Source organism: Rana temporaria, chromosome 2 (assembly GCF_905171775.1).
Source record: "Rana temporaria chromosome 2, aRanTem1.1, whole genome shotgun sequence".
Taxonomy (NCBI): domain Eukaryota; kingdom Metazoa; phylum Chordata; class Amphibia; order Anura; family Ranidae; genus Rana; species Rana temporaria.
Window position 1 is genome coordinate 353,041,978 of NC_053490.1, and position 25,344 is coordinate 353,067,321.

Sequence of the window (25,344 nt, forward strand, 5' to 3'; positions counted from 1 at the left end):
GAGAATCACTTTCCAGTCTTCCTTCCACCCTTCCCTCCACCGTTCCCTCCAGCGTTCCTTCCACTGTTCCCCCCACCCCTGCAGAGGTTGCTGAGGAGCAGGCTGAGATCGAAGAGCCAGATCTGAACATATTCAGTCAGGTATAGTAGTTTACAACATATTTCTTGGTCTCGAATTATTGTTGGTTTAACGAGATGTTTTTTTAACCAAAATGAAAGCTTGAAACCAAAAAAAAAAGTCGTGGCCAGAAATTAGTGTGACAGGGATGCAAACTGCAGGGGTCAGAATGAGAGTCTGTTCAATTCCGATAATAACATTCTAATTGCAACAGTCATGAGCTTTAAAATGTGTGTGATTGATGAAGCAAAAAATAAAACCATGTCCCTTTTTTTTTTATACACAGGAAGAGCTCAGCCAAGATAAGGAGGAGGCTCAAGAATGTGGCAGCCAGGAGGAGGAAGGGGTGAGTGGCAGACAGGAGGAGGCTGGGCCAAGTGGCAGTCAGCAGGTGCCCAGGCCCAGTGGGAGCACTGAATCACAGGTGCCTCCCCTCCAGATGAGAGCAAAAAGACCTAAGCGCATGTCCCAGCTGGAGGAGTCTCTGCAGGTTATTAGGGAGGCTGCTACGATCATGAAAGCCCCCCTTAACCCTGTAGAGGGCTACAGCTGCTACCTCGCAGACCAACTGCAGAAAATGGAGGAGGGACAACGGGCACTGGCAGAAGATCTTTTTGCCAGAGGGGAAGAAGGGGCCTGCTGACTGAGACCACACACCTCAGTGACCTGGCCCATCCTTCTCCTCCTCCTCCTCCTCCTGATGCCACATTCTCACCACCAGTGCCACAGCCTGCAAGGGGCCGTGGAGGGAGCCGTGGGAGGAACGCTGCAGGGAGCCGTGGAAGGAAGGCTACAAGGAAGACCAGAAAGTGATTCCCTGGCTTCAAGCTGATCTGCCAGAAAACGGAGGTTGTTGTTGGAGTACCTCAGCTTGGGGGTCATGTATGACATCTGCTGCTGCTCCTGATTTCTGTGATTTGGGGACCAGATTGTGATCCCAATTAGAGGGACTCCTCATGTTATTTATTTTGTTGTTTATCATGGTGAAATCTGCCTTTGGGATCCAAAGTCTGCATATATTTGGCTGATTGTTCAATTGTTGCCCTTCATCTTAAATTTTTTGGACCAGAATAAATGGAGATTTAATTTAAGTTAAATACTTGTCTATGTGTTTTTCTGGTGAATAGCTATAAAACATTTCAGAAATACAATGTGTAATTAACAAAGGGCACAACCTACTTGGGGGGGGGGGGGGGGAAAGGTTGTTGTGATAACTTGATAAAAAAAAGATCACCTGAAAATCCAAAAAATAAATAAAACCAAAAAAAAGGAGATGTGGAGTAAAGCAAATTATTATGGAGATCTGGCTTCTAAAAAAAAAACATTATTCATGAGATCACAAGCAAAAATTAAAAGAAGTCAGTATGTGAGAACTCTGTCTAAATAATATCAGCAAAACCACGTCTTTATTCTAGCAATAGAACAAAGAAAACAATGCGCTGCATTAACCACTTCCTTACTGGGCACTTAAACCCCCTTCCTGCCTAGAGGACTTTTTGCGATTCGGCACTGCGTCGCTTTAACTGACAATTGCGCGGTCGTGCGACGTGGCTCCCAAACAAAATTGACATCCTTTTTTTCCCACAAATAGAGCTTTCTTTTGGTAGTATTTGATCACCTCTGCGGTTTTAATTTTTTGCGCTATAAACAAAAATAGAGCGACAATTTTGAAAAAAAAAACATTTTTTTTACTTGTTGCTATAGTAAATAGCTCAATTTTTTTTTTTTTTTTTTATCCTCAGTCTAGGCCGATACGTATTCTACATATTTTTAGTAAAAAATAACAAAAAATCGCAATAAGCGACTGGTTTGCGCAAAAGTTATAGCGCCTACAAAATAAGGGACAGAATTATTATTTTTTATTATTTTTTTTTTACTAGTAATGGCGGCGATCTGCGATTTTTATTGCGACTGCGACATTATGGCGGACACATCGGACACTTTTGACACATTTTTGGCACCATTCACATTTATACTGCGATCAGTGCTATAAATATGCACTAATTATTGTATAAATGTGACTGGCAGGGAGGTGAGGAAGGGGTTAAATGTATTCCCTATATAGTGTTCTAACTGTGGGGGAAGGGGGGTGACTGGGGGAGGTGACCGATCTGTGTCTCTATGTACAAGAGACACAGATCGGTCTCCTCTCTCCCTGACAGCACCGCTGTCTGTGAGAGCCGGCAATGAGAATTGATCTCATATGTAAACATATGAGATCATCTCTCATTGGCCGCACAGATCACCTAGCAAACGGCCACTCCGATTGGCCGTTCACGGCGATCTGTGATTGGCTGTGTCCAAGGGACACGGCCAGCACAGAAGTTTCCCGCTGCGCGCTTGGGAGCACGTGCGGGGAACGCGGAAAGGGGCGGACGTGAAAACACGGCGCCCCAGAGAAGTAGAACCACCCAGCGGCCGTATATAGTCAAGTGGTTAAACGATGCAAGATTTTTAAAAATGTAGAATGTGCCATCTCCATAACGAACGCTAATTTTACCAGAACGAGCGCTCCCGTCTCCTAATTCAGTCTGAGCATGCATGGATTTTTAACCGATGGACGTGCCCACAAACGATCGTTTTTTTTCGATCGGTTTTTTAACCATCAGATAGATTTAAAACAAGATCCTATTTTTTTCACCGATGGATAACAAACCGATGGGTCCCACACACGATCGGTTCGTCTGATGAAAATGTTCCATCAGACCGTTTTCATCAGACGAACCGAACGTGTATACGCGACATAACTGTACTTATATGATCCTTTATAGTGTGTATATTAAAACACATGGGCCCAGATTCTCAACAGAGATACGACGGCGTATCTCCAGATACGCCGTTGTATCTCTGTGTTGAGCCGTCGTATCTATGCGACTGATTCTTAGAATCAGTTACGCATAGATATCCATTAGATCCGACAGGCGTAAGTCTCTTACGCCGTCGGATCTAAACTGCATTTTTTTTTGACCGCTAGGTGTCGCTTCCGTCGAATTCCGCGTTGAGTATGCAAATTAGCTAGATTCCCGAATTCCGCGAATTCCCGAACGTACGCGCGGCCGACGCAGTAAAGTTACGACGTTTACGTTAGGCTTTTCCCGGCGTATAGTTGCCCCTGCTATTTGAGGCGCAGCCAATGTTAAGTATGGCCGTCGTTCCCGCGTCGAAATTTGAAAAAGTTACGTCGTTTGCGTAACTCGTCCGTGAATGGGGCTGGACGTAAAAACCAATACCTCCTTGCGGCGTATTAGGAGCAATGCACACTGGGAGATTTCCACGGACGCCGTTCTTGAAAAACGTCAATCACGTCGGGTCACAGTAGTTTAACATAAAACACACCCCCCCCTCCACATTTGAATTAGGCGGGCTTACGCCGGTCGATTTACGCTACGCCGCCGCAACTTTCGGAGCAAGTGCTTTGAGAATGCCCGTGTAAGTTGCGGCGGCGTAACGTAAATCAGATACGTTACGTCGCCAGAAAGATACACCAGTCTACGAGAATCTGGCCCACGGTTTTTATTCGAGTTGGTTCACAAACATTTTGTCTCACAATACATTATTCATCAAGTAAAGCCTTTGAAAGAAAAGCACAGCTTCTACACTAGGAATTTGACCACTGCAGCTTCTAGAAGTGTGGAAGGGTTGGTAAGGTCCAGATTTAGCCACCAGGCATCTGTAACCAATTGGGTGGCTAAGAAAAAGCTAGGAAAGTCAGGGTAAGCTAGGCCAGTCTGTGAGGTAGGGCGCTTCAAAGTAGACAACTTTAGGTAGATTCAGGTACCTGGTTGCAAACTTGCGGCGGCGTAGCTTAGCCTGTTTAGGCTACGCCGCCGTAAGTTAGCTAGGCAAGTACATGATTCTCAATGTACTTGCCTGCTAATATACGGCGGCGTAGCCTAAAGCGGGCGGGCGTAAGGGCGCCAAATTCAAATGTCTTGTAGGGGGGCGTGTTTTATGGTAATGAGGGTTGACCTCACGTTTTTGACGTTTTTTTTTTTACTGCGCATGCGGCGGGCAACTACATTTCCCAGTGTGCATTGCGGTTACGTACGCCACACGGGCCTATTGATTTCGACGTGGACGTAAACTACGTAAATCCCGATTCGCAGACGACTTGCGCAAACGACGTAAAAAAATTGAATCTCGTGGCGGAAACAGCGGCCATACTTTAACATTGTTATTCCACCTAATAGATGGAATAACTTTAGGCCTGCTAATGCCTTACGGAAACGGCGTAAATCGACTGCGGCGGTCGGGCGTACGTTCGTGAATCGGCGTATCAACTCATTTACATATTCTACGCCGACCGCAATGGAAGCGCCACCTAGCAGCCATCCAAAATATTGCAATCTAAGATAGGACGGCGCAAGCCGTCCTATCTTAGATATGTTTAAGCGTATCTCTGTTTGAGTATACGCTTAAACATAAGTCAGCGTAGATTCTGAGTTAGGTCGACTTATCTACTGATAAGTCGGCCTAACTCTACCTGAATCTACCTACTTGTATCTAGGAGTATGTGAGAAATTTCATCTTTAGTAGATTAATCCATCCAAGTAGGGATAGCGGTAGAAACTTCCATGCTTTCAGCCACAGCCTAACATCTTGGAGGATTGGGGTCAGATTAAATGGAAGGAAATACAAGGCCTGATGTGAAACCTCAAGGTATCTGACTCTCTCAACCCACTGTAATGGAATATTAGGGGAATCTGTGCCAATTAGTGTTATAGGGCCAGATTCACGTAGAGCAGCGCATATTTAGATCGGCGTAACGCATGTCTATTACGTTACGGCGGCTCAATTTTTTGACGTAAGTCCCGTATCCACAGAGTATTTGCGCCAGTGTAGCGTAAATTCCGAGGCGTAAGGCGGGGTAATTGAAAGTGGGAAGGAAGTGGGTGTGCTCCATTGAAATGAGCCGTGACCCCATGCAAATGAAGGGCCGGCCGTACTGCGCATTCGCGCATGATTATGCACCTCCCTGGGCATGCTCAGAACTCGGCCCGACGCAATCAGTGAGATAGGAACTAGGCCCGGCGTACTTAGAGAGATACACCCTGTGTATAAATAGGCCCAGACAAACGCCCTTGCATTGCAAAAGTACATCCATGTGTTTCCCTTCCTGAAGCAAGGTGCTTTTGTTCTGTTGTTTGTGGCTGTTTGTTGGTTAGTGTAGTAGTGTTATAGTAAAGATTTATTGGAGTAGGAGATTGTATTAGCTGTTTGTTTTTTCTGAGTGTTTTTTGTGTCTGTTTTTTCTGTGTGTGTTTTGGAGTCTGTATTAGCTGTTTGTTTGTGCTGTTTGATTTTGGTGTCTTGTTTGTGCTGTTTGATTTTGGTGTCTGGTTTTTGCTGTCTGATTTTTGTGTCTGTTTGTTCTGTGTCTTTTTGTGTCTGTTTGTTCTGTCTGATTTTTGTGTCTGTTTTGGTGAGAAAGCTCAACTTCTCGGTTCGGGAGAAGCAAATACTTTCTAGGGCAATCACCCAACATGGGCGATTTTTGCATGGCCCTGAGAGCCGGGACATCACCCCGGCCAGGAAGAAGGCGATCCTCCAGCAGATTACTGATGAGATCAATGCGGGGGGGGGGGAGACGAGGACCGCCAATGGGATCGCAAAGAAGATCAATGATCTGAGGAGCCTGGTCCGTGATAAGCTGGCCAAGATTACTGCACATGCCAGGGGCACTGGCTGGGGACCACCTTGCACCATCAGGTGGACTGATGAGCGTGCAGTGGCCCAGTGCTTCCACAGCCAGCAAGTGGTGAGCCTGCCTGGGCTTTGACTCCGATGAGGCCGTGAGGACAGGTACGTTTTTTTTTTCTATCTGGCGAGTATCATGTGTGAGGGGGGGAAGGGAATATGTGCCCGGTGTGTGGATCCTCCAACCTGTGTATGTTTTGTGTCATCCACAGATGGCCAGGAGAGTGCTGGGCCATCTGGCCAGTCTGCTCCATCCCCCGGACATCAGGCTGCTGAAGAGCCCCAAGAAAGACAGGAGTCCTCAGGGCAGGGGAGTGGCCACAACTCACCTCATGAGGAGGTTGAGGGGGAGGAGGATGAGGGGGGAGGTTGAGGAGGATCAGATGGACATTGCCAGTGAAATACTTCGGCTTTTGGATGAGGCTCCCCCTGTGGCTGGCAGCAGTCAGGCCTCCATCAGGGGTAGCCCCTCCCACTCCTCCTCTGACAGGGCTCCCCCCATGGGTCTCTCTCTCCCCTCCTCCCAGGCCCCAAGCCTCATCTGCAGGCAGGAAGGCCACCCAGAAGACCAGGAGGGTGGCCGAGTTTCTGCCTGCAAATCTTAGGAGGGACCAGGCCCGTCAGACTCACCATCTGGTTCAGGTCACCCGGACTTTGGCCCAGATGGAGCACAGCCTGGTCTCCATAAAAGACTCCGTCAATGATGTGGGCACCAACTCATTGGCGTACATAACTTACCTTTGCGACCTGCAGACCGCCACAGCAGGCGTGGCCCTGGAGGTGAATGCCCTGACCCAGGCTGTCCAGGCCAATACCCAGGCTGTCCAGGCCAATACGGCAGCCCTCACTGTGGGCCTGAACAGAATAGCCGTGGCCTTGGAGGGCAGGCCAGCAGGTGGGCAGAGCCCAGGGGAGGCTCCTCCTTCCCCTGCTTCCCCCCCATGAGTCTCCCCTGAGGGCCCGTAACCATGGCCGGCCCAGGCGTAGCTCACGCCGTCGGTAATTTTGGATGTTATTTTGATTTTTTTTTAGAGATTTGTACTGTGATTATGATTTGTTTTATGTGTGTAAATGATGTATGAATGTGGGGGTGACATTCCTGCCAGAAAAGGGGTGTCACCCTCATTTTTGGTGGAGTAGGGATCCCCAGGACCAGGGAGAAGTGATCCCAGGTCCATGTGAATGGTGCATGAATGTACAGTGACATAATTGGAGCCTTAGCGGGGCATTGCTGCTCCCTAGTACCGTGCGGTGTACTTCGGTCTAATCCAATTAGATGAGGATGTGGGGTGTGTGTGCTAGTGACCACAGTGGGTGTGCATGCATGCATTCTCATTGTGCCATGATTAATGTGTGTGTTTACTGTGCAAAGATGCCTTCTGCGAGGCGTCTCCTGGCTGCTCTTCCCTCAGTAGACCGGGTAGAGTTGGTCAGGGGGGGAATGTCTGGTTCGGGGGTCAGGTCCTCACGTATGTCAATCTCCAGGCCCCTTCTCACTGCGAAGTTGTGCAGCATGCAACATGCACTGATGATCTGGCACACAAAGTTTGGGGAATACAACAGGGTACCCCCAGACTTATCCAGGCATCGGAAACGGGACTTTAGGAGGCCAAAGGTGCGTTCCACCACTGCACGGGTACGTATGTGTGCAGCATTGTAGTTTTCCTCTCCTGGGGTTTGGGGGTTCCGGAATGGAGTCATGAGATGGGGGTCCAAGTGCATATGCAGAGTCACCTGGAAGGGAAAAGACAGGAGGATGTTAGTCATGCATGTGCCCCTCGTGATGTCTGCATCATGGGGGGGGGGACAGTCATGCCTGACACCCATGTCACTCACCAACCAGCCAGCCGTCTTTGTACACGTTCTGTTCAAATTCTCTTGGGATGTTGCTTTGACGGAATATGTAACTGTCATGGCTGGATCCTGGGTGTTTGGCACGTACGTGCCATATGAGGTATTGGGCATCGGCTATCACCTGTACATTGATTGAATGCCAATGCTTCCGATTGCGGTACATGTGCTCTGTCTCATGGGGGGGCTTTAGTGCCACATCAATGGCCCCCACGGTGTGTGGGAATCGAGCAATTCTATAGAAATCTGTTTTTCTCTTCAGCCGCAGGTCCTCCTGGGTGGGTTTGATGATTTGGTTGGCCATGCGTCTCAGGATTGCAGGGACAACCTGGTGCACACATCTGCTAATGAAGGATTGTGCCATCCCAGCCACCACTCCACTTGTACGCTGAAAAGAGCCAGTGCAAGGAAATGGAGTGTTGCTATCACCTTGACCAGTGGCTCCAGTGCATGTGAGCGGTGTGTTGGGCTGGTGATGTCATCTTTCAGGGTTCTGGTTAATTCCATGATGGCTTCAGGGGTGAATCTGAAGTTGCGATACACCTCAGAAGCAGCCATGCCAAAGACATCTAGGTATATCCTCTCCTGTGCCCTCCTCCTCCTCCTCCTCCTCCGTTCCCTCCTCCTTCTGCGTGCCTCTAAAGTCACTAGTATAGCTATGAGCATGGATGCCCCAGGCATGTTGGGCATACAGATTGTTGTCCTGCAAGTGTGTGTGCTCAGCTCGTCCCTAATGGTGTTGCTTTAGCTGACCTGCACATGTCTGGTGTAAAGTTAAGGCAGCTTTTATAAGGTGTAACTTTCCGCCGGGAAAAAAGCAGATGCGCACACGGCGTAGCCTGCGCTGCACAAGCGTACTTTTGTGGATCGCCGTATCTCCCTCATTTGCATATTTGACTAGCAAATCAATGGTGCGTCTAGCGTATTTTGCGCTCCAAGATGCGCCGGTGTAATCGTTTTACGTCGGACGGAAAAAACTGTTTTTCAGGCGTATCTCGTTTTGAGGATACGGCGCATAGATACGCACGGCACATTTTTCAATTACGCCGCGCATCTCTAGATACGCCGGCGTAAGTGCTTTGAGAATCTGGCCCATAGAGTATATGATCAACTGTAACTCCATTTTGTCTTTTGTCTTTAATTCATAGTTCTTGTTTGGAACGGGTTCATTTTAAGTGTTGAACTTTGACTGACCTCTGCTTCATAACAAGTGTACACAGGTGTTTTTGAGAATGTACTGGAACAGTTCATTAAGTTCAACTAATTAGACAAGGACCATTCTGACAGTGGTTGAAATATAAATCACAGAAGATAAGATAAGAGTTAACCTCTCATGACAAGTGGTTTGAACTAATTGGGTGTTTTGGGAAAGTTATGTAAGATACATTGAATAAGATATATTAATAATTAGACAATATTGAATAAAGTAATTAGCTTATATGTGTGTGTATGTATGTATGTATGTATGTATGTATGTATGTATGTATGTATGTATGTATGTATATATATATATATATATATATATATATATATATATATATATATATATATATACATGTGTGTGTGTATAGATATTGTAAAGTTCGGGGGACCAGCTGGATCACAGGACACAGGCTTTTCAATCAAACCTGAGGTTTATTAAACTTAAATGGCTTCACAGCAGCAAAAACAAAAGAAATAATCAGTCTCACCGACTTGTAGAGCACAGAACTGCTATCACAGTTAAATAGTCCTTACTTTGGGTTGCAGGTAAGTTCATCAGATAGCAGGCTTCCAGGCAGGACACTGCCAAGTGCTTTCACAGCTTTTCACAGCTTTCTACAGCTTTTCCTTGTCCACCATTCACCATCCCAGTCTCCACTACACTCCTTCACCCTCCTACCACTTCCTGTCTTGCTTTAAACCACTTCCTTAGACAGGTGTGTTAACCCTTTCTGTTCCCTTAAAGGGACCACAGTCCAAACAGAGGGGAAATATAACGTCCTTCCAGGACCCAGCCACAGCGTCCTGTACATATCCCCCCCCTGTGCCCCAACGCCAAGGAGGTGGAGGCAAAAGTGGAGCTCAAACAATGGACTCGGGAGAGGGCATCTGCGTTTTGATGCAGTCTCCCCGGCCTATGCTCCACTACAAACTTAAATTCCTTGACTATGGTATAACATAAATTACCCTTATCTGCTAAGACCCACAATTTTTACTCAACCTTTACCTTTAATAAATAACTGAGACCACTACTGTATTCTTTGGAGTAAAAAACTGTCCGTAGCAGCCTCCATTTATTTTAAATAACCTTTTTTAAATATTAAATAACATTAAATAACATTTTCCACACATAAACCTATGTATACCTAAGATACAATTTTAACACTACTGGTGCTGGACTTTGCAGGCACATTAACACCACTTGTAACCATTTTAAACCTTTTGAGCACTGCGGTACCTAACTCTGGTTTTAGGCCTCAAGCCGACAAACTGACTCAGAGACGACCAACTGACCGCAGTGCCCCCCATTAACCAACTTTCCAGCTACACCTTGGTAGACTGGACTAACCGCCCCTTCAGAACCCATACCACCTCTGGGTAATGGCATCCACTTTAGGGTAATTTCTTCTCCTGCAAAGTCCAAAACACCCGCCACCAGCACCCAAAGGTAACTCCTTACCTTTGGGCGCACCTCCACACCCTCAATCCTCGCTGGACGCCGTCTTGCAGGCCCAACACCCACATATCAATCCCCACATCCGTCAAATGTATGCCATCTCTCCGCAGATACCTCCACGTATCCACTTCCAATTCAGGGTGTCTAACCACCAACCCGCCATTCCTGATTACGAACTTAGCCACATCCCGATTGATCTTCCTCCTGGCCCTGTTCACTCCTTCCCACGATCTAGCCATCCGCCATGATGACCTGCCCACAATGTCGGACCATATCACTACCGTTTCCGGGTAGGACATGCGAATCCTCAAAAAATCGAACTTGATGTCCCGTGCGACATCTAACATGGTACGAACCCCAAGGTCGTTGCCCCCCGCATGTATCAACAAAACATCCGGCGGACGATCCAACCGTGCAAACTTGTGCACTTCCAGCACCACCCTGCTCCACAACATCCCCGGGAACCCCAACCACCGCACCATCTCTTCCTGTCTTGAGACCCCCAGCTGGCGACCTTCCGGTCGCATGTCCGCTCTCTTAGCCCCCCAATGAACGAAGGAGTGGCCCATTATCCAGACCAGTCCTTGTCCCGCACCTGTAAGAGAGTAAACAAGAAATCCATCACACAAGGCCCCCAGGAGACGCTCCCATCCCCTACCACCAAACTGTTTCCTTACCAAAAAACCCGGCCCATCCCCTACCAACATTGGAGGTGACCGCTTAGACTTTTTTTTTTTTTTTTTGGCTACCCCTATTGGCCCGCACCACCGCTCACCCCAACCTTCACCATGAGCTGAGGTCTAACATATAGTCGAAACCTCCTCGACTCCCATCTGCCGATCCTCTTCACCATGTCATCATCCAAACCACTACGTGCCGCTTCCGTTGCGGCCCCAATCCGAAAATAATGCGCAGAGAACTCCTTCGCCACAAGGCCCAAAGCCCCCAGACACCTTTTGAACACCGTCACAAATTGATACCGCGACAAAGCTGTCCCATCCTCATGCAGCAAAAATGATCCGCCCAACTTTGGCCGCACATCCAAAAATTCCTGCACCACCCTAACTGGGCACAACTCCGACCCCCCAATAGGGAACACTCGCACCACCTTGCCCTTCCCTTTCTGATCCGTCTTGGACTGACACAACAACAATGCGACCCCTTCTCGGGCCCACACCACATCCCCGGCTAACATGCCACCCTGTGCAGTTTTCGAGGGGCTAACCAACTCCCCCACGCAAAAAGCTCCAAAGAACGCCAGCGCGAAAGCCGCCCGAAACAACAACACCTCAAACCGGGACGAACACAATGTCCCCAACTCCCCCATAATTCCCCGAGGAATCTCAAACGACACCGGGCGCCGGGAATCCGACCGACGCCCTTGCTTCCTGTAACCTTTAAGAGCCTGCCGAACACAGAATTCCTTAGTAAAGTCCGGACGCCCTTGCCACTTAAACAGAAAGGCCAAACCGGCCAACTTTTTGTCCAACATGGACTGAGACACCCCGGCCTCCATGTTCCTGGCCACGAAATAAATCACCAATCCCCTGACCTCGGGACCGGCCGGGTCCACCTCGGCCTCACTTACCAGAGCCTGCCACTCCGACCAGACCTTCTCATACGCATCCCAAGTACTCACACTTACCAATTTTCTGATCCAATTGGATACGATTCCAACGGAATCCTCCAAAGCCACTCCGGACAGGGGACCCCTTGCTCCTCCGCCTCCGGCACCAACTCCCGGAACCTGTCCCACTGAAAGCGAGACAAGGCGTCAGCCACTACATTCTCCACCCCCGGCAAATGCACTGCATACACAAATATGTTCATCTGCAAACAGCGCAGCACCAGGTGCCGCAATAGCCGAATAACCGGAGGAGAGGACGCCGTAACTCTGTTGATAACCTGGACCACCCCCAGATTATCACCATGGAAACGCACCTTCCGTTCCCGGAAGGACGAGCCCCACAATTCCACCACCAGCACCACCGGAAACAGTTCCAACAGCACCAAGTTCCACTGCCCCTGAAAATACGCCCCAAAACCTGCACCTCCGGCCGCATCCGTGAACAACTCCATGTCGAAGTTACTGATCGGACCAGACATCCATAGGGCCCTGCCGTTGGTGTGGCACTCCTTTTTGGAGTCCTTCAACAGATCTTCCCTATGTTCCTTTCCCAAACGCACATAGTGCCTAGGTGACCTGGCCCCTGCCGTGCTCGCCGAGAGGCGCCTGCAAAAGACCCTCCCCTTTCGGGAGAATGCGGCACGCAAAATTTAGCTTCCCCAGGAGCGACTGCAGCGCTCGGAGTTGCACCTTCCGCAAACCCACCATCACGCCAATCTCGGCCTTGAGGCTCTCCAGCTTGTCCAGTGGCAACCTGCATTCCATCTTCTCCGAATCAATCACAATCCCCAAGAATTGGATGACCGACCTTGGCCCTTCGGTTTTTTCGGGCGCCAGCGGCATGCCAAATCGCTCCGCAATGTGTTCCAACGTGGCCAACAACACTGCGCAAACACGTGACCCCGCCGGGCCAACGCAGAGGAAGTCATCCAGATAATGGATCACGGAGTTTACTCCGGACACATCCCGAACCACCCATTCCAGGAATGAACTAAACTGTTCGAACAACGCACATGAAATGGAGCAGCCCATCGGCAGACACTTGTCCACGTAGAACTCACCACCCCAGTGGCAGCCCAAAAGCCTAAAACTATCCGGGTGGACCGGCAGAAGCCGAAAAGCAGCCTCAATGTCCGATTTGGCCATCAAAGCCCCCCGGCCATACCACCTAACCCAGCCCACCGCCGCATCGAAAGAGGTGTAACACACCGTACAATCCTCCATGCTGATAGCATCATTGACGGACCCCCCCTTTGGAAATGACAGATGATGAATGAGCCGGAACTTGTTCGGCTCCTTCTTAGGCACCACCCCCAACGGGGAAACCACCAAATCGTCCAGGGGAGGCAAGACAAATGGGCCCCCCATCCGGCCCAGCGCCACTTCCTTCCGCAGTTTTTCCGAAACCACTTCCGGGTATTGCAAAGCGGGGCGCAAATTCTTAGACACCGGGGGGACCACAGACAAATTGCATGGAATACTAAAGCCCACTGAGAAGCCTCTTTCCAATGACAGGGCGGCCGCCCTGTCAGGATATCTACCGAGAAACGGTTGCATCCTTTCCACCATCACCGGAGTCCTCCCTCTTACTTGCAGAATCTCCGGAACGTCCCTTGCCCTGCTTAAAACAACGGGAAGAGGGGTGATTGCCACCACAGCCGGAGCACTCATGCTTAAACCGGCAGGACCCTCCGAACTTGCAGTTTCCCTCATTAAACTGCCAGCAGACCCCCTTTTTCTTTCCGGCCGACTGTCCCGGGGAAGAGGTTCCACCGCCCCCCCCCCCTGAAAAAATGGCGTGGACGTCCGCGGGGCCGACATAAGCCGCATCCAAAGGCCAATGTCCTTAGTGTCCCACCTAATATCCGGCCTAATAGCCCGGCGTTGCCGGAACTGCTCATCATACCGGAGCCACCCCGTGCCTCCGTAACACCGGTAGGCCTCACTAATCGCCTCCTGATAGCTGAAAAGCGCCGAACAGTGTTCGGGGTTCTTCTCACCGATCACGCTCGCCATGATCGAATATGCCTGCGACCAGTTCGCAAAAGTCCTAGGTATAAGCCTATACCTCCTCGTCTCCTCGTCCTCTTTCTTGGATTCCTCCGGCTTAACCCTATCCAGGTTAAACTTCTCCAAAGGCAATAACGCGAATATCTCCACGTATTCACTTTTCCACATTTTTTCCCGCACCTCCTGCTTCAAATGCGAACCCAGGGGTGCCTCATAACACGTATAAACCTCCCCCTTAGCCGCGTCTGCCAACCGGACCAAATCTTTCTGCTTCGAGGAATCCACCACCGCATCCCCTTTGTCGGTAGGCGGCGCAACAGTGCCTGCCGCAACCACCACCGCGCCCTGCCCCTTGTCCACGGGCAACACCGCCCCAGTCACAGAAACCGCCTCTGCGGACGCCGTCACCCCGGATCCCCCCGCCGGTCCCCAGGCTGCTGCCGGGCTAACGGCGGAGCTGGACCCCCCCTTCAACTGGCTCACCAATGCCTCCAGACCCACCAAAAAACATTGCAAACCCGCATCCTCACCCGACTGTATCCCCTGGTCACCAGATTTACCACCAACCCCCCCTGCCACCGCGGGCACCACTAACCGACTACGGGGACCCTCCCCCCGTCCCCCCACTGACACCCCAACAGTTTTTGACAAAGAAGAATAAGCCGAAAGTGACTTACCGGGCTGACTGGAAGCAATCCCACCAGCCGCACAGCTCGACTCCCGCGCTGCGACCTCCGTCCTGTGCACGGCCTCCTCTTCAGACAGCTCCCCCTCCGATCGATCACCAGGCCAGACCTCCTTCTCGGATGAAGGACCACCAGGCGACACGTGCCTGGCTGCCGTGGGCCCAGAGCTGGACTCGCTCTCACTGCGCACCCTGGACCCGTGCACCGATTTCCCCGTCGCTTTTCTGGGTGCCGCATTCTCTCTGCTGTCTTCCACTCCCCCTCGCCCTCTCACCCTGGGGCTGGATTGGAGGTGGCTAGCCGCGGATGATGAATAGCCAGCCACCGCAGGGACAGATGGTTCTCGCCGAGGCTCCCGGACCTCCGGTGCACAACTGGGGTTGGAGCCCGCATCCTCATGATCCACACGTCGGGCGGGCCTTGCCGCCGCATTGGAGCCCCCTGGCCGCCACCCCTCGCACCGCGCTGCCGTTAGGTGGGTGATTCAGGGCCCCCCGCCGCCGCCGCCGCTGCTGTCCGTTTTGCGGGGGGGCCCGAGGGGGCCCGGATGGGGCTCCCCTCCCTTCTACATGATCGGGTGGATGGTCCTGGTGAATACCGGTCCGGGGCCCGTGATCGCCGCCCACGAGTGGTCTCCCCCCCCCTGGACGGGAGCTACCTGCACTGATTCCCCCTGTGTGAGGAGAAGGCCCAGCTTGGCCTGCAGCCACCCCTCCCCCCGCCGATCGGCTTCCTCCCTGAGCTGGGCGAGCATGGCTTCTATCCCAGCCATGGTTCTGGCAGAGCAGAGTAATCCCCCAGCAGCGTGGAAGCTATAAAACTAAAGATTCTGGCAGAGCAAAGAAATCCCCCAGCAGTGTCCTACCTCTAAACTTCTCTCCTCGTGTGTTACCCGGGAAGCGTGGGGAGGAGGAATTTATAACCTCTCCTCCCCCTAGCTCTGGTTCCCTGCTAACCACTCCCACCAAACCAGAGCAGGGTTTTGTTAACCCTGTCATGGCCGGCCCTGCGCCTATTGCAGGTTCTGTCTTTGCTCCGGGCCTCTCTGGAGCGCCAGGAACCAACGGGTAATCCTGGCATTAGTCCCTTTACCTTGCCTCATCCACATTAAAGGGGCATGATTAGAAATCAACCTAAACTTCCTCCCCAAGAAGTAATATCTGAGGGACTCCAGAGCCCACTTAATGGCCAAACACTCTCTTTCAATTATAGCGTAGTTTTTCTCCACTGGTGTCAACTTCCTACTGAGAAAGACTACTGGGTGCTCCTCACCATGAACAACCTGTGACAACACAGCTCCCAATCCTACATCGGAAGCATCAGTTTGGACAATAAACTCTCTTGAAAAATTGGGTGCTATCAGGACAGGGTGTTGGCAGAGTGCTGACTTGAGCTCCAAAAAAGCCTTCTCAGTGTCTGCATTCCACTCCACCATGACCGATTTCCGACCCTTAGTCAGATCGGTCAATGGAGCTGCCAATGTGGCAAAGTTGGGTACGAATCTCCTATAATATCCCACCATGCCCAGAAATGCACGTACCTGCTTTTTTGTGAGGGGGCGGGGCCAATTCTTTATAGCCTCTACCTTGCTGACCTGAGGTTTCACCACCCCTCTACCAATGATATAGCCCAGGTATTTCACCTCCTCCATTCCCAAAGCACATTTTTCAGGGTTTATTGTAAACCAAGTGTGATTCCCAGTCTCTGCTAAAAATGACTATGTCGTCCAAATACACTGAGGCATACTCCCAATGAGGTCGTAAAATCCTATCCATTGCACGCTGGAATGTGGCTGGAGCAGTTTGCAGTCCAAAAGGCATTCGTTTGTACTGAAAACTCCCCTCTGGGGTAGAAAAAGCAGTTTTCTCTCTAGCAGCCTTAGTTAATGGGATTTGCCAATACCCCTTGGTAAGGTCTAATGTTGTGATATACCTGGCTGGACCTAGCCTCTCAATAAGTTCATCTACCCGTTGGGCTTTGGTACCAACACAATCGGGCTCGACCGCTCACACTGCGATTCCTCAATGATCTCCAGGTCTAGCATCTTCTTTACTTCCTCTGAAACGGCCTTCCTTTGAGCCTCTGGGATGCGGTAGGGCCGGACAAAAACTTTGACTCCAGGTTCTGTGATAATATTATGTTCTATGACACTAGTTAGCCCTGGCAAGTCTGAAAACGTTTCTTTATTTCTCTGCAAGAACTCCTTTGCCTGCTGACTTTGGACTTTAGATAGGGTATTTGCTACTTGGACACTCTCCACCCCAACCTGAGGCTCAAGTCTTGCACTAGCCAGGGAGGTCACCGGTTCCCTGTCTGTCCAAGGTTTTAACAAGTTGACATGATATATCTGATACGGTTTCCTGTTGCCTGGCTGGTGGACTCTATAATTTACCTCTCCCACTTTTTCCACAACTTCAAAGGAACCTTGCCATCTGGCTAAGAATTTACTTTCCACAGTGGGAATTAGCACCGCTACTCGATCCCCCACTTGGAAGTGCCTTATTTTAGCAGACCTGTTATAGACCCGTCGTTGAGCCTCCTGGGCCTTTTGTAAATGCTCTTTGACTAGTGGCATTGGGGTTTGGATCCTTTCCTGCATTTGGGAGACATATTCCAGGACACTCTTAGGCTGAACAGGTTCACTTTCCCATTCCTCTTTAACAAAGTCAAGAAGTCCACGAGGTCTCTGCTCATATACCAACTCAAAGGGCGAAAACCCTGTGGAGGCCTGGTGCACTTCCCGGATAGCAAACAGGAGAGCTGGTAACAGGCAGTCCCAATCTTTCCCATCCCTTTGTACCACTTTCTTGAGCATAGATTTAAGGGTCCTATTAAAGCGTTCCACCAACCCGTCCGTTTGAGGATGGTAGACCGATGTGCGCAGCTCTTTAATCCGGAACAGCTTGCACACATCGGCCATAACCCTCGACATAAACGGGGTACCCTGGTCCGTGAGTATTTTCTTTGGGGAAACCACTCCGTGTAAACAACTGGAATAATTCCTGGGCAATGGCCTTTGAGGAGGTATTCTGCAGGGGTAGCGCCTCAGGATATCGGGTGGCATAGTCAAGAATCACCAATATGTATGAGTGACCTCGAGCTGACTTTACCAAGGGACCCACTATATCCATGGCTAACCTCTCGAACGGGACCTCAATTATGGGCAGAGGGACCAAAGGGCTCCGAAAATGATTCACCGGAGCGGTCAACTGACAGGTGGGACAAGAGGTACAGTATCTCTTTACCTTTGCTTTTAAACCTGGCCAGTAAAACCGGTCGGTGATCCGTGCCTCCGTCTTCTCAACTCCCAGGTGTCCCCCTAACACATAGTCATGGGCCAGGTCCAGAACCTTTCGTCTATATTGTTGGGGTACCAACAATTGCTCTACCACATTTTCTCTCCTTGGTAACCCGATACAGCAATTCATTATATATTGCAAAGTCTGGCCACCTCTCATTCGCACCTGGCTCTTGGGGAACCCCATTTACTACTACAACTTGTTCCTGTGCACGGGCCAAAGTGGGGTCCTGCATCTGAGCAGTACCAAATGCCCCCTGGGGAAGACCCAAATCTGGCAGGGCAGGGGTAGAGGCCACTTCCTCATCCTCTTCCCCCAGCATTACCTGAAGTGGGGAAGGCTCCTCCCCCTTAGTGTTTTGGTAGGTTTGTGGACCACATATCTTGACATCCTCAATAGTACCAACACTACTTTCATCACCATTAACCCAATCATTAGCATTTTCCTCATCTGGATCCACATTAAAGCGGGAGTTCACCCAATTCGGTTTTTGTTTCTATTTTAGCCTTAGATTCCTGCTCGTTGTGTCTAGGGGAATCGGCTATTGGTTTTAAAATATGATCCGTACTTACCCGTTTTCGAGATGCATCTTCTTCCGTCGCTTCCGGGTATGGGTCTTCGGGAGCGGGCGTTCCTTCTTGATTGACAGTCTTCCGAGAGGCTTCCGACGGTCGCATCCATCACGTCACTCATAGCCGAAAGAAGCCGAACGTCGGTGCGGCTCTATACTGCGCCTGCGCACCGACGTTCGGCTTCTTTCGGAAAATCGTGACGCGATGGATGTGACCGTCGGAAGCCTCTCGGAAGACTGTCAATCAAGAAGGAACGCCCATTCCCGCAGCCCATACCCGGAAGCGACGGAGAGGATGCATCTTGTAAACGGGTAAGTACGGATCATATTTTAAAACCAATAGCCGATTCCCCTAGACAAAACGAGCAGGAATCTAAGGCTAAAAAGTGTAAGCTATGGGTGAACCTCCGCTTTAAGAACATTTGGCAGTTCAGGGTTATCCCTCTCAGCAGCAGGAACAGGGGGGCTAGTTTCTCCCCAGTCTCTGAACCATTCTCCTTGTTCCCACAGTTTTGTAAACAATGGACAGTCTTGTCCTATTATAACATCATGCACCATGTTCTTCACCACCCCCACCTCTTGAGTACCGGTGCCACATGCTGAGGAGATACACCGTGATGAGGGGGTACTCTCTAGTGTCCCCATGATTGCACACCACCCGTAAAGTTTTGCTTACCTGGACCGATATTCCCAATTACTCTAGGATGAACAAGGGTTACCATGCTTCCAGAGTCCAACAAAGCCCGGGCAGGGAGGTGGTTCACTTGGACTTCACACTCAAATTTTTCCTCACCCAGGTCGAGATGTGTGGTGCATACTTTATGGGCATAAAAAGACCCCCTCAGAAGAACCCCGCATTTGATGGGCTCCTCTTGCAGTGGGCAGTATGCCCGGGTATGACCCCAGGAATGACATCGCCAACATTGTACATCCCCTCCTCTCCGAACAGGAACAGAACGCTGAGGAGGTATAGGGAGTGACTCTTGGCCTTCCGGGGTGTTTGTTCCAGGGCTCCTTGGAACATCCTTTTGAAGGACAGCAGTTGGTCGACCAGGCTGTGGCAGACTGGGCCCTATGCGCTTGGTAGGTCCGAGCAGGTCCTCCACCACTGTATATTGTTCCACCATCTCAACAAGGAGGTTTGCTGTTTTGGGGTCTCCATGGCTGACCCACCATTGAAGGTCATCTGGCAGGGACCTCAGGTATCGGTCCAGCACGACCCGCTCCACGATTTGGGTGCCAGACAACACCTCAATCTGCAGCCATTTTTTTACTAGTTGCACCAGGTCATGCATTTGAGACCGGGGTGGCCGATATGGACGATATTTCCATTTGTGTACTCGTTGGGCCCGAACAGCCGCAGTCACCCCCAGATGAGCCAGAATTTCTGCCTTTAACTTTTGATAATCTTTAGCATCATCTGGTGGCAGGTCGAAGTAGGCTTTTTGAGGATCTCCAGTGAGAAAAGGAGCAACGAGGCCGGCCCACTGGTCCTGAGGCCACCCTTCTCTCTCTGCCGTCCTCTCAAATGTAGCAAGAAATGCCTCTACATCATCGCTCGGGGACAATTTCTGCAAAAAATGGCTTGCCCTCACCGTCACTTGGTTGCCGGGGGCAACAGCCGCTTGCTCCCGAACCTGAGACAGCTGCTGCACTGCTTCCTTTAAGGCAGTCACCTGAGCCTGCATAACCCCTTGCTGGGCTGCTTACTGGGCCACCAACAGGTGAGTATTTTCTTGCTGCAGAGCCAGCGCCTCTTTGTGGTGCTGATTAGCTTCCTCATGGCGAGTCTGCGCTTGCATGTTAGCCAGGGTCAGCTGTTTAATTAGCTCCTCCATTGTTTCAGCTTTCAATGCTTGTGCAGTTTTAACCCAGGACATATGTATTGTCCCTTTTAATGTTAGTTCAATATAAAGTCCAATGCAAAAGATTTTTTTTTTCTTCTCTTCTTATGCCTGTTATTCTGTCCTGCCCGCATTCGAGCACCAGTGTAAAGTTCGGGGGACCAGCTGGATCGCAGGACACAGGCTTTTCAATCAAAACTGAGGTTTATTAAACTTAAATGGCCTCACAGCAGCAAAAACAAAATAAATAATCAGTCTCACCGACTTGTAGAGCACAGAACTGCTATCACAGTTAAATAGTCCTTACTTTGGGCTACAGGTAAGTTCATCAGATAGCAGGCTTCCAGGCTAGGGTGCCCACGTGTCCCGGATTGCCCGGGACTGTCCCTTAATTGGCATCTGTGTCCCTGGTCCCGGATGCCTTCATTCCGGGACAATACAATGTCCCGGAATGAAGCACTGGGTAAAGTCATTATGAATTCAGCAGAGTCTGAGCCGCGGTAGCGCTGTCTGCGGCATGCAGAACCACCTCCACCTGACTTTCATTGTGCTCACTGGTTGCTACAGCCGCTTGGCTTGTAGCAACCAGTGACATCACAGCTGCAGTGCACCCCCTCTGTTCAGAACTGAAAGCGCGGGAGGATTTCACTTCCTCCTCCGCGCTTCTGCTCTGTCTGCCTCCTGGGACCCAAAGCAGCTGAGCTCCGAGGCTGCCCCTGACATACCAGAGAGGGACACACAGCATCTGATGTCACCTGAGGACAACAGAGAGTGGAGCCCCGGGGAGAAGCAGGAGGCTGACTGGAAGGAACAGCACGGGAGTGAGAGAAGACCTGAGCAGCAGTGACATCCTCCCAGAGCCTGCACACCTTCCCCCAACGTCTGCTCCAGCTGTGCCTATCATCAAGGCTGACAGAGAGGACAAGGATGGTCTGGAGGTAGGTGCATACATCACACACACCTACCCACAGACAGGGGCTGGGACAGGGGGTACAGGAAGGACTGCAGGCCAGCTTAGGGGTTCAATTTCACTCACCACCCCCCCCCCTCTCTCTCTTCCATCCCCCTCTCTCTCCTATCCCCCTCTCTCTCTCACCCCTTCTCTCTCTCTCTCTCTCTCTCCCACCCCCTCTCTCTCCCACCCCTTCTCTCTCTCTCTCTCTCTCTCTCCATCACCCCTTCTCTCTCCCACCCCCTCTCTCTCTCTCTCTCTCTCCATCACCCCTTCTCTCTCCCACCCCCTCTCTCTCTCTCTCTCTCTCCATCACCCCTTCTCTCTCTCTCCCCTCTCTCTCTCTCTCTCTCTCTCCATCACCCCTTCTCTCTCTCTCCCCCACCCGTTCTCTCTCTCTCTCTCTCTCTCTCCATCACCCCTTCTCTCTCTCTCCCCCACCCGTTCTCTCTCTCTCTCTCTCTCCCACCCCTTCTCTCTCTCTCTCTCCATCACCCCTTCTCTCTCTCTCCCCCACCCGTTCTCTCTCTCTCTCTCTCTCCCACCCCTTCTCTCTCTCTCTCTCCCACCCCTTCTCTCTCTCTCTCTCTCTCCCACCCCTTCTCTCTCTCTCTCTCCCACCCCTTCTCTCTATCTCTCTCCATCACCCCTTCTTTCTCTCTCTCTCTCTCCATCACCCCTTCTCTCTCTCTCCCCCACCCCTTCTCTCTCTCTCTACCTCACCCCTTCTCTCTCCCACCCCTTCTCTCTCTCTCGCTCCCACCCTTCTCTCTCTCACTCCCACCCCTTCTCTCTCTCTCCCACCCCTTCTCTCTCTCTCTCCCACCCCTTCTCTCTCTCTCTCTCTCTCTCTCTCCCACCCCTTCTCTCTCTCTCCCACCCCTTCTCTCTCTCTCCCACCCCTTCTCTCTCCCACCCCTTCTCTCTCCCCCACTCCTTCTCTCTCTCTCTTTCACCCCTTCTCTCTCTCTCTCCCACCCCTTCTCTCTCTCTCTCCCACCCCTTCTCTCTCCCACCCCTTCTCTCTCTCTCTTTCACCCCTTCTCTCTCTCTCTCCCACCCCTTCTCTCTCTCTCTCCCACCCCTTCTCTCTCCCCCACTCCTTCTCTCTCTCTCTTTCACCCCTTCTCTCTCTCTCTCCCACCCCTTCTCTCTCTCTCTCCCACCCCTTCTCTCTCCCACCCCTTCTCTCTCTCTCTTTCACCCCTTCTCTCTCTCTCTCCCACCCCTTCTCTCTCTCTCTCCCACCCCTTCTCTCTCCCCCACCCCTTCTCTCTCTCTCTTTCACCCCTTCTCTCTCTCTCTCCCACCCCTTCTCTCTCTCTCTCCCACCCCTTCTCTCTCCCACCCCTTCTCTCTCCCCCACCCCTTCTCTCTCTCTCTTTCACCCCTTCTCTCTCTCTCTCCCACCCCTTCTCCCACCCTCACCAAGCCCCTCTCCCCTCCCAAATGGACACTAACAGGTGACAGCAAGTGAGAGTTAGTGATCCCATCCCTTCCCAAGCACTGCCACTTAACCCATGCCCCCAGCACTGCCAGTCTGCCACTGGCCTCATCCTCCTAATGAAGGATTACAGGTCCCAGCATTAGTCCCTTAGAGCTGAGGATCTGACATGCTCCCCCAATGGACGGGGTAGGAATCGGGTAGGTCAGTGTAATGATCAGGTAGGTCAGTGTAGGAATCAGGTTAGTGTAGTGGTCAGGTATTTCAATGCAGCAATCAATTGGGTCAGTGTAGGGATCAGGAAGGTCAGTGTAGTGGTCAGGTAGGTCAGTGTAGGAATCAGGTACAGTAGGTCAGTGTAGTAGTCGGGTAGGTCAGTGTATGTGCAGTTTTTACCCCAGATCCCTTGTGTCATTTGTATTTCTTTTGTGGTATAAAGTACAGGGTTTTATATACAACTTTAGTGCCTTAGATATAAACAGCATTTGTTTCATGTATGTTAGCCCAACATCGCAAGAACAATTACACTCTGTGAATCTAAGTGGCTGCAATGTTGGGCTTCCATACATGAAACAAATGCTTAAATAGGTAAGGGGCGGGGCCTCTCGGCCACGTCATATGGCGGCACTGCCTCCTTGTGATGTCACCGACCGCTGCTTGCTGGGGGGGGGGGGGTGTCCCTGAATGGCTGTATGGAAATGTGGTCACCCTATTCCAGGCAGGACACTGCCAAGTGCTTTCACAGCTTTTCACAGCTTTCTACAGCTTTTCCTTGTCCACCATTCACCATCCCAGTCTCCACTACACTCCTTCACCCTCCTACCACTTCCTGTCTTGCTTTAAACCACTTTCTTAGACAGGTGTGTTAACCCTTTCTGTTCCCTTAAAGGGACCACAGTCCAAACAGAGGGGAAATATAACGTCCTTCCAGGACCCAGCCACGGCGTCCTGTATAATATACATATATATATATATATATATATATATATATATATATATATATGTATGAGTAATATAGATAATACAGTACCTTTTAAGAAACCAATCTGTATTAATACATACATATAGAATTAGTGAGACATAACAGATAAAGTGGGGTTGTTGAAAGTTCATTCTCCGAAAGTAATAAATCTGTCATCCTTGAAGTTGTGGCTAACACAGCTGGGTGCCAGACTGTCTCTACACAAATGTCTTTAATTGGACAAAACCTGTTATAAATCATTTTTAATGAATATATAGGAATTCTAGGAATAATTAAGTTTGTCTGGTTGTAGGGCAGGTGTTACATTGATGCAGATCTTAGCAACCAATCACATCTAGGAGAGATGGCTGAGATAAGACTTGTGAGGGTATATAAATGCCAGTTTTACAATTGTTATTCAGACAAGTCAGATAGGAGCTCATAAGGCTGACCTCCATGTATGCTGCCCTATTGCACAGGCCATGGGGATGAGAACCAATGGGCAATTATCTGTTCAGATAGGCATCTATCAGGCTGACTGTTTGTCCATGCAGCCCTATAGCACGGGTGGCAGGCGGTCAGAACCAGTAGGCAAATATCTGTCCTTTTGTTGTAACTTGTCTCCTCGTACGAGTCAATAAAGAATACTTCTTAACTTGTTCCTGTGTGTGGTCGTGGTGCATTTACCAGGATGAGAGGGTGGTCGGATGTCCAGTAATCTAATCTCTTTCAATTAGTTTCGGGGTCAATCGCGAATAGCAGTGATTTGGCCCAGCTGCCCTTTAGACAAGTTATCGTGGAAAAGGAAACCAAAACCTGAAGGGATCCTGGAGAGATGGGCCAGCATAATTTGGAAACAATAGGAGATCATTTGCGTACAGGACCACCCTCTCTTCCAACCAGCTGACCCATAGGCCTTTAATGAGCAGGGAAGTACAAAAGGCCTCTGCCACTGGTTCAATTGCAATAGAGAAAAAGTCTAAAGAGAGAGGACAACCCTGCCGGGTGCCCCTTAGCAAGGAGAAGGAGGATGACAAGCCACCACCCAGCCACACAGCAGTTGTGAGACCACAATAAAGCACTTTCAGACAATTAATGAAAATGAAGGGGAAGCCCATTTTCCATAACACCTCCCACTCACAGTGATTTGCATCGACAATCATATTTATCTACTGTATACAGCAGGAATAAGTATTTATAAACGACAAAATATAAAAATAAAGACTCACAACTACAACATCCTGGCTCAGGAACCCCCTGACTCTTCCCGATTCATACTGTATTGAAAAGCTTGTTCCATTCTCAATGTAGGTGTAAGATTTAGATGAGTCATAACGATTATGGGACACTGTTATGGAAAAATAGTTATTTTTAACAATGACTATACATTCATGCAAGCAGTAGTATACAGTATGTATCATGTAGAAAGAGAATCAGTTTATTTAACAGTATTTTGGACAATGCACAATGAAAAGTAATCGTAAATAAATGTATTACATATTGCATATGGCCTTTTAAAAAATAGACAATGCCTATAAAACAAGTTCTAACATTATAGCTTCTAGAATAGAACATTAGCTTTAGTGGTATGAGAGATCATATGCTACACAGTAATGTCAGATAGCT

The 25,344-nt window shown here is 50.1% G+C and overlaps 1 protein-coding gene across 1 annotated transcript in view; it reads right to left on the minus strand.

Moving 5' to 3' along the window:
- Positions 1–25,344, minus strand: part of REN (renin) — a 1,297,145-nt gene that overhangs the window by 941,055 nt on the left and 330,746 nt on the right. Inside the window, exon 3 of the mRNA XM_040337596.1 lies at positions 24,948–25,066. Within this exon, the coding sequence (XP_040193530.1) occupies positions 24,948–25,066 (119 nt within the window). The remainder of the gene's footprint in view (positions 1–24,947; positions 25,067–25,344) is intronic.